A 10,107-nucleotide genomic window follows, 5' to 3' on the forward strand; every position below is an offset into this window, starting at 1 on the left:
CTGCCTCTGTGCATTGGCCTGGCCCTTGAGGGGACTATGTGAGGACATGTACACCAGGAGGGGGTGCTGGAGCACTGTGGCAGTGCCTGGCCTTACCTTGGTACCAGTGACTAGTGAAAGAGCATGAGAGCACCCCAGAACCAGCAGAATAAAAGTTCTTAGGTTGTCTGACAAGGTCTTTTTTTGTGAGATTTCATACACGGCCTCATTTTGATATGGAACATACTGTGAAATCTCCTGCATGCACTCAGGACTCCATCTAGAAAGAGCTAGAGCACACTAAGCCCTAGCCACAGCAGTGGGATGCACTGTGTGGGACACACCCTGGCCCAGTGACAAGAAGGCAGCAGATGGTACCTAATAGCTCCACACACGGACTCAGCCAGAGCTTAGGGACCAGCTTGTACTGTTGTCAGGTGAAGGTGGTGTGCAGGGGCATGGCCACCGTGGGCACCTGCTCCTTCACCTTGGTGCAGCACCCTGCCTCTCCTTCTCCATGTCCACCCTGGTGACTCCAGCTCTGGGAGGGCAAGGTGGCCAGCAGGCATGGCCAGGAGCTCACATGGTAGAACCACCTTTAAGGAATCTGGGAGCAAGGAGGGAAGTACTGTGTGGACCAGTCATTGCTGCCTTCCAGGGAGACCAGCACCAAGCCCAGATGAGCGCCACTGGATGCACTGACCAAGTGTCTTTACACGGTGCTTCCTATATCAGCTGGCGTCAGGGAACAGCATGTCCTGGGTACAGCTTTTGAGGCAGACACACCTGTCCACCTGAGTGTGTCAGTCCTCTGCTTTATGAACTCACCATAACCTGCACTCCGGATGAAACTCTAGCTACCTTCCCAGCCCCAGCACATGGGAAGAGCCAGTGTGTCAGTCTCATTGCAGGAGGTGCTTTGAAAAGATCTGGAAGATGCATGTGAGAGGAATGGTTGTGGGTCCACTGACACATCCAAGAGGAGATGTCAGCCCAGTGGGCACATACATACTGGCAGTGGCTGGCAGCAATATTTTCCTGGAATACAAACTGGGCTTGAGTCCCAGTGAGATACAAACGCTTGTCCCCCTGGAGGAAATCAGATGAGGCCCTTGCAAAGCCCAGATCCAGTACCGGGGCGTGCCTGCTGCGGGCAAGCAGCGGGCTCAGTGGATATCCTCTGTCAACCAGGAGCCAAGGGACTCACAGAGCCTTGGAAAGGCTGACATTGCAGGCTTTGATGATGGCCAGGGTTCCTGCTACGTCTCTATAGCACCCTAGTATATGCCTGTCATTTTCTCCTACTTTGAAGCAGTGAAGAAGTCCAGGCCACTGTTCCCACCCATAATGAGTGGTAGCTGTTAGGATTTCCCTGGAAAAAAGAGGAACCAGAACAGAATAGAGGTCCCAGGGGAGGCTGCCAGCACCACAGGGTAGCACAGAGGCCCTGGGACCTTCAGTGACTGAGGGCTTTGGGGGAAGGCAGCTTCCGCTGGCTACTCCTCCAGCGCTGGGCTGGAGCCCCTTGGCCAGCTCAGTGAGGAAATGTTGAATGCCTCCCTTTTCACCTCTCCCCTTCCCCAGAGGGTGACCCCACACTGCTCAGGCCTGGATGGCGGGAAATTCACTTAGAAGCACAACATTTCCCTTCACATTGTGATCTGAAATTGTAGAAGAGAACCTGAAATCTGGCGATTATTCAGATGTTTTATTTTCTATTTGTGTTTTACGGACTTTGACTTGTCTAATTGTATTTTCTGTGTCCTTAGGATACCCTGAGACAACATTTAGACAAATCTTTGGAGGAAAATAGTAGCTTAAAATCTCTTCTGTTCAGTATGAAAAAAGAAGTAAAAAATGCAGATACTTCAACTGCGTTACATTTGCAGATCACTGGTAAGTTTATAGTTTATTTGGTAACTACTTGGGGAAATTTAAGTACCCGAATGTAAAGCAGTAGACTTTATTCTAAGTCATTTTCTGTCAGAAGCTGGAAGCAATGAGAGCTCTTGAGTGACTTTCTTGAGCCTAGCCCAGGGCAGGCAGAGAGAGGAAGATGCTTTCAGTTTCCTTGGATTCTTCAGCTCTATTTGGACCTTCCATTCCTGTGACTGATGAATTTAATAGTGCACTGGTGGTATTTCTGCCTCCTGAGCCACAAAGTGACTTGAAGTCTGTTTTCTAGTCTTTGTTTCTCCCAGGTCCAATATCTTTTTTTTTTTTTTTTGGCCAGTCCTGGGCCTTGGACTCAGGGCCTGAGCACTGTCCCTGGCTTCTTCCTGCTCAAGGCTAGCACTCTGCCACTTGAGCCACAGCGCCGCTTCTGGCCGTTTTCTGTATATGTGGTGCTGGGGAATCGAACCTAGGGCCTCATGTATCCGAGGCAGGCACTCTTGCCACTAGGCTATATCCCCAGCCCCAGGTCCAATATCTTTTATTTACCTCTTTTTACTTTCTCTGGTTCTACTTGTTCCTTTTAAGAGAAATCAAGTTTAGTTACCGGTGTTTTGAGATGCATTGATGTGTCTGTTCCCATGGTAACCTACCTAAGAGGTTGTATGTAGTCTGTATTTTGGGAGGTGTACCTTCCATCAGTCTTTCCTCTTGTCAGGAAGTAAATGCCTCTGAGTTGCCCCTCCCCCGTGTCTGCCTCTTTGTGGCCCTACAACATAAAGCCCTGCAGGGGAGCCTCAGGTGTCTGCACATGACACGTCCCTTGTCATTTATTTATTTATTTATTTATTTATTTATTTTTTTGCCAGTCCTGGGCCTTGGACTCAGGGCCTGAGCACTGTCCCTGGCTTCTTCCCGCTCAAGGCTAGCACTCTGCCACTTGAGCCACAGCGCCGCTTCTGGCCGTTTTCTGTATATGTGGTGCTGGGGAATCGAACCTAGGGCCTCGTGTATCCGAGGCAGGCACTCTTGCCGCTAGGCTATATCCCCAGCCCTGTCATTTATTTTTATTGGGGCATTTTACTGAATAGTAAGAAATTTTTATAGCCCTTTCTTGTCCAATAAGTTTAGAAGTGTCTTTATCCCCTTTTTACCTTGTTTCTATGATGTATTAGGTTTTTGTTTTGTTTTTTTTCTTAGGTTTCTTCAAGCCTGGTTATTTACAATGTGACTGTTTCCTTTGTTGCTAATTCTGCTTGAGTTGTCTAACTTTTTGGTTGGAGCTCAGGCTGTTGTTTGTTGTGTTCTTTTTTCTTTAGAGTCTTGTGTATATTTTCTATTAGTCTTGTTTTGTGATGATGGGTGGGTGTTGGGACATTCATGTTTACCCCTATCTCTGAGTCTCTTACAGAAATGCATCTTTCCTGTGATATATGCTTATATCCAGCTTATACTCAAATTGTCCAGACATGTGCATGAGCTTCCTTACATAATACTGCCATGTTTCTTCTTTCAGCACTTGAAACAAGTGTGAAGCAACTCTCTGGTGAGGTTGTAGAGCTGAAGCAGCATCTAGAACACTATGATAGGATCCAGGAGCTCACCCAGATGCTGCAGGAGAGCCACAGGTACCTGTGCGAGCCAGCAGGGGTGGAGCGGAATCACAGGGAAGGTAGACCACAGGAGCAAGAGAGCAGCTGACTGTCATGGTCCAGGACCCACATGGAACGCCATGTTCACTTGCAGTATCTGTGAATATCCTTCTGTTGGTGCCATATTTTTGATCTGTAGTGGTGATACTGAAGTGTTGACCTGGGACTACATATTTGGACCATGAGGTATAGACTCAGAGGTGTGGACCCTGACCTGTGAACCCTGATGTGTGGACTCTGAGATATGAACCCTGAATGTGGACTATGAGGTGTGGACTCTGAGGTGTGGGCCCTGAGGTGTGGACCCTGAGGTGTGGACCCTGAGGTGTGGACTCTGAGGTGTGGATTCTGAGTGTGGACTCTGAGGTGTGGACTCTGAGGTGTGGACTCTGAGGTGTGGACCCTGAGTGTGGACTCTGAGGTGTGGACTCTGAGGTGTGGACCCTGAGTGTGGACCCTGAGATGTGGACCCTGAGGTGTGGGCTCTTAGGTGTGGACTCTGAGGTGTGGGCTCTGAGGTGTGGACTATGAGGTGTGGGCTCTGAGGTGTGGACTCTGAGTGTGGACTCTGAGGTGTGGACCCTGAGTGTGGACCCTGAGATGTGGACCCTGAGGTGTGGGCTCTTAGGTGTGGACTCTGAGGTGTGGGCTCTGAGGTGTGGACTATGAGGTGTGGGCTCTGAGGTGTGGACTCTGAGTGTGGACTCTGAGGTGTGGACCCTGAGTGTGGACCCTGAGGTGTGGACCCTGAGTCTGGACCCTGAGGTGTGGACTCTGAGTGTGGACTCTGAGTGTGGACTCTGAGGTATGGACCCTGAGTATGGACTCTGAGGTGTGGACTCTGAGTGTGGACTCTGAGGTGTGGACCCTGAGATGTGGACTCTGAGGTGTGGACCCTGAGTGTGGACTCTGACGTGTGGACTCTGAGGTGTGGACCCTGAGTGTGGACTCTGAGGTGTGGACTCTGAGGTGTGGACCCTGAGGTGTGGACTCTGAGGTGTGGACTCTGAGGTGTGGACTCTGAGGTGTGGACCCTGAGGTGTGGACCCTGAGGTGTGGGCTCTGAGGTGTGGACTCTGAGTGTGGACTCTGAGGTATGGACCCTGAGTATGGACTCTGAGGTGTGGACTCTGAGTGTGGACTCTGAGGTGTGGACTCTGAGGTGTGGACCCTGAGTGTGGACTCTGACATGTGGACTCTGAGGTGTGGACCCTGAGTGTGGACTCTGAGGTATGGACCCTGAGTATGGACTCTGACATGTGGACTCTGAGGTGTGGACCCTGAGTGTGGACTCTGAGGTGTGGACTCTGAGTGTGGACCCTGAGGTGTGGACCCTGAGGTGTGGACCCTGAGGTGTGGGCTCTGAGGTGTGGGCTCTGAGGTGTGGACTCTGAGGTGTGGACCCTGAGTGTGGACCCTGAGGTGTGGGCTCTGAGGGGTGGACTCTGAGGTGTGGACTCTGAGGTGTGGGCTCTGAGGTGTGGACTCTGAGGTGTGGACTCTGAGGTGTGGACTCTGAGGTGTGGACCCTGAGTGTGGACCCTGAGGTGTGGGCTCTGAGGGGTGGACTCTGAGGTGTGGGCTCTGAGGTGTGGACTCTGTGGTGTGGACTCTGAGGTGTGGACTCTGAGGTGTGGACCCTGAGGTGTGGACTCTGAGGTGTGGACTCTGAGGTGTGGACCCTGAGGTGTGGACTCTGAGGTGTGAGCTCTGAGGTGTGGACTCTGTGGTGTGGACTCTGAGGTGTGGACTCTGAGGTGTGGGCTCTGAGGTGTGGACCCTGAGTGTAGACCCTGAGGTGTGGACCCTGAGTGTGGACTCTGAGGTGTGGACTCTGAGGTGTGGGCTCTGAGGTGTGGACTCTGAGGTGTGGACCCTGAGGTGTAGACCCTGAGGTGTGGACTCTGAGGTGTGGACTCATGAGTATAGACCCTGAGTGTGGACTCGGGTATGGACCCTGAGGTGTGGACTGGGCCTTAGTTCTTATGACTTGTACTTTTATCCTTGCTGTAGTTCATAGATGCTCACTTTTAAGCTTGGGGGATTCCACCCTTCTCCCTAATGTGGAGCAGGTGGCAAGAAAGGTCTTGGAAGTGTCAGGATGATCGAAGCAGAGCCTTGGCTTTATTAAGAAATGCATGCTATGGGCTGGGGATATAGCCTAGTGGCAAGAGTGCCTGCCTCGGATACACGAGGCCCTAGGTTCGATTCCCCAGCACCACATATACAGAAAACGGCCAGAAGCGGCGCTGTGGCTCAAGTGGCAGAGTGCTAGCCTTGAGCGGGAAGAAGCCAGGGACAGTGCTCAGGCCCTGAGTCCAAGGCCCAGGACTGGCCAAAAAAAAAAAAAGAAAGAAATGCATGCTAGGAAGCTGGGGCAGGCTAGGTGCAAAGAAGAACTTGGCCCCAGGACAGCAGTGAGCCGCTGCGTGGTGAAGACTCAGAAATTGCAAACCACTGCCACCCCTCCCATTGGTCTATCCCAGTCCTGACCTACAGAGGGGATTGAACAGAGGCTGAGTGAGGACAGGCCATCCACATCAGGCCATGGTTGTGTTGGCAGTCTTGCTCCCCAGAGTTCTGGCCCAGATATGGGCAGGCAGAGCTCACGCGTTCCTGACTGTAGTGTGATCAGGACTGCCCCTGCAGTCCACACTGACTTTGTCCTGCTCACTAGACAGGTCAGTGGGTGATCAGCTTTGTGGTAGAAACAGCAGAGTTCACTGTGGCACTGCCTTGTCTAAATGTGTAATGCCATAAACATGCTTGACTAGAGAGCACGACAGTGTAGAGATGAAAAGTGGGAAAAGCTTGCAAGTGCTCCTGAAACCATCATCATGTTAGACACATTGCTGTCGCGAGAGGAGACCAAGTGTGGTTTGGTTGTCGTCCCTTGTCAGAGCACGCAGGGTGGTACTGAGGACGTGCATCCCTCCTTTCCTCAGCTCCTTCACTCACTTGGCTCAGCACACTGAGCAGTGCCTACTGGGAAGCTTGCTGGGGCTCAGGGTCAGGTCAGGTCTAGCCCCACCTTGGTCTGAAAAAGTTGAGCACAGGGGCAGTGGTCAGTGGAAAGGGAGAGGCAGATGGTGGGACTGGCTAGGGTAGAACACGGGGATGGCTTTGTGCCAGTGGGCTGGGGGCTGAGTGATAGGGCTGAAGGGATGGCATCAGGCGAGACAGTGGGAGGGACTGAGAGGGTACCCCTATGTCACCCTCCAGCTCTCTGGTCAGCACCAACGAGCACCTCCTGCAGGAACTGAGTCACGCCCGGGCACAGCACAGGGAAGAGATGGAACAGATGCACTGGAGCTTCCAGGAGTTCAAGAAGACCACAGCCCTGTTCCCCACCCACAGTGCTCATCCTGGTGGCCACCAGTCCTGCTGATGCCTGCCCAGACCCCCGCCGTCCTCCTTCTGTTACAGTCCCAGGCTTGTACCTGTGAGTTTCTCTCTCCAAATGTGCTGGAGAGACTTGTCTCTTCCCTTGTAACCGCCTTGTGACTTTCAGATGCCTTCGGGCCCTGCAGCTGAGCACCCTAACTCACCCGGAAGTGGCACTGCCACAGGGTCGCCACACACCCGACATGAAGTATGGGGGCGGGGGGGGGGCCTTCTGTTCGTAATGTGAATCTTACTACATAAGATAAGTAAAATACTTTCAGTGTAACAAGCAACCCTAATTTAATGGGCTAATAGGTTGTCACTAAAGGTTAATTTTATAAGTGGTTCTTTATAAGTTATAACTGACTTTCTTATTGAATTCCATTATGAAACAACCTATAAACCATGGTAGGTGAGCAGTAATTAAAAAGTGATAAAGCTGAATAGGAATGGAACACATTTTAGAAGTTTGAACTGTGATGTTAACACTTCATAGTAAAATTATCTCGATTTCATGCCTTACCCTTTAGCTTACAGTTTTTCTGAAAATTATGTAATAATAGGCATAAAACTTTGGAAATTCACTTCATATATATCCCTATGAGTGGTAAAACGAAGTAATTTTTTCTTTTTTCTTTTCTTTCTTTTTTTTTGGGGGGGGGGGTCTGAGACCAGGACTTGAAGTCGGTACCTGATGCTTTTGCTCATTGGTGAGCACTCTACCAACTGAGCCATGCCTCCAACCCCAGCTTTTTTTTTTATTACTATCAACTGTAAGGAGGTTTCATTTTAACATCTCTATTCATTAAAAACAATGTCCAATTGTTTAGCAAGAATAATGAGGCCAATGAAGAAGATGGTCTATGCTAGTGTGTTGACATGGTGTGTGTAAGTCCTGTCATAAGAAGTGCGAGGGAGGGATTACCTGTCTCCTCAGGTTGCCCTTTCCCATGCGCGCCCTGTCTGATCAGGGTTGTATACCACGGTGTCAACTTGTGTGACTCTCACTAAATACAGTGTTTATTGGGTAGTGGGTAGGATCCTTCATCAGACCATTTATTCATTTAAATGTAGTAAGAGATTGCAATATTAGTCTGCTTGTTCCCAGAAAATGACAGCTTTGTGTTTGTTTGGGTTTCAAAGTGAGTTACCTGGACCTGGGATGCAATATATTCCATTAGATTTGGAAGTTCCGGCCACAATTTCTTTGGATTTCTTTTTCTCTCTCCTCCTCCTCCCTCCATCACCTCTGCTTCTTCTCCCCTCCCCTCCTCGGTCTCCAGGGACAGTCTAAGGCCCCCAGGTCACTAGGCCCATTTCTTTTGTTCTTTGGGATTCCTGAGTTTGTCTCCCATATGCCTAATCTGATGAAGCATATATAGCAGATTTCTTATTATCAATACATATATATCGATTAGCATATATATCTTTCTATAATCCACTTCTGGCTACTGTGCCTCCGACTGTTGCCTCCACAGTCAGGCCTCAGCAGCCCTTGCCGCCCATGTAGGCAGAGCCCTGTTGGTGGCCTTCCCGCCCATAGCAAGTTCCTCTGAGGACAGTCGTGGAGCGTCCCGCAGGGCTGGGTCTACAGAGCAGGCTTCTCTGCTCCTCCCTCCTGTGTCTTCATGAGCCCTGCTTGCCAACTGGCCTCTGCAAACTACTCCCAGAACCCCTGCTTCCGGAACTTTCTACCTTTACAGCTCAGTTTGACCAAAGTTTGAGGAATTAATTGGGCCTTTCAAAAAAGCAGCCTCTGTACCCATTTCCTTTTCATTTCAATGTCTGCCCCTGCCTTTGTAGTTTTAACCATACTGAAATGACTAATTTGGATTTAAAAGTTATTTTGCCAATTTTCCTGTTCTCCATCTAGCAACTAATGTGCTTGGTTAGCAATGCAGTTGGCTGTTAGTTTTATCCGCCCTCTTCTTTGTGCTGTTACTCTGTGATTTTTTTTTTCTGCTTCATTGTTACTTGTAGGATTTAGGTTGTGTCTTTTACATTCTGCCTCTTCACCCCTGCAGCCAGAAGCTGTGTGCACCTCTCTTCTGCTTGTCTAGTTAGTGCTTTTGCCCCCTCTGAGACAAGGCTTCCACGTCCTGCCCTGCCTCTTTAGGCTCACATGTGATTGTTTCCAAGTATTATAAGGAATTATTTTTGATCTCATAAAAGTGTTATATGCCCACTATTCATTTGGGGTTATTTGGTCTCTGCTGCAGTTTCTTTATAAACATTGCATTTCTGATCATTGTCTTTCTACATTTAGAATTTCCTTTAATGTCTGCTTGGAGCAAATTCTCCCTCCATTGCCTAAAAGTGCCTCTGTTTTATGCTCTTTTAGGAAACTACTCCCCTGGCCTAGTCGTTCAGGTTGGCTTTGATTGTACAGCAGACTTCTAATGATGTTGTGCCTATTTGGGGAGTGGCCCTGGTGGTTATGATACAGTTTATGAGTGGTCCTTTGAATCTGGGACTCTCCCTAGGCATGAACAGAACCAGACCCAGCCTTGAACTTGAAAGGTGGCTGTCCCACCTGCTTTTATGAGGTGAGGTCTACAGTCCTAAGCCACGAAACAAGGGTTCCTCAGGGAGAAGTAGCATGAGGCCTTCCCCCTCCCGTAGCACCCATTCAGAGACAAACCCTCCTCCCACTCCTTCCTGATGCTCCTCCAGGCATGTGTGCTCACGTAAGCCCCTGTGAATGGCACTTCTGCATACTCTAAGGAAAATAGAAATCCACATTTTAACACCTTTATTCATCACTTTACCAATTTGACACAGAATGTTAACAAACACACAAAGAGCAAAATGCAGAGAGACACAAGCTGTTTCACTAAAGCCTCATGAACCAGGCCATGACAGCAAGTCCAACAGGTGATGCAGTGCCGTGTGCTCTGCAGGAGGGCAGCTCCACTATTCAGATTCCAGAGACGGTGCCAGTGAGTGTGGCTGAGACAATACAGAGTGCCATTCTGAGTCAGAACACCCATGACATCAACCTTACCCATCACACTGATAAAGTGATAGACTTCATTCTCCCTAATGTTAATAAAATAGTGTAAAAATATATTGCATATATATATATAAATTTTTTTCCCTTTCTTGAAAAAAAAACTTAGTACAAACTCATAGTAGTATATTATCCCTTTCAAGTCTAAGTTGTGCAGGTTTCCTTTGTTGTTTGGCTTGGTTTAGTTTT

The 10,107-nt window shown here is 49.3% G+C and overlaps 1 protein-coding gene across 2 annotated transcripts in view; it reads left to right on the forward strand.

Annotated features, from left to right (window-relative positions):
* The window catches only part of Cep72 (centrosomal protein 72), a 23,979-nt gene extending 16,447 nt beyond the window's left edge, over positions 1–7,532 (forward strand). For both annotated transcript variants that reach the window (XM_048368341.1, XM_048368342.1), the window contains 3 exons: positions 1,749–1,875; positions 3,389–3,500; positions 6,747–7,532. In XM_048368341.1, the coding sequence (XP_048224298.1) occupies positions 1,749–1,875; positions 3,389–3,500; positions 6,747–6,912 (405 nt within the window). In that variant the 3' untranslated portion in view covers positions 6,913–7,532. The remainder of the gene's footprint in view (positions 1–1,748; positions 1,876–3,388; positions 3,501–6,746) is intronic.
* The last annotated feature ends 2,575 nt before the right edge of the window (positions 7,533–10,107 follow it).

The sequence above is a fragment of the Perognathus longimembris genome, chromosome 19, assembly GCF_023159225.1.
Source record: "Perognathus longimembris pacificus isolate PPM17 chromosome 19, ASM2315922v1, whole genome shotgun sequence".
Classification (NCBI taxonomy): domain Eukaryota; kingdom Metazoa; phylum Chordata; class Mammalia; order Rodentia; family Heteromyidae; genus Perognathus; species Perognathus longimembris.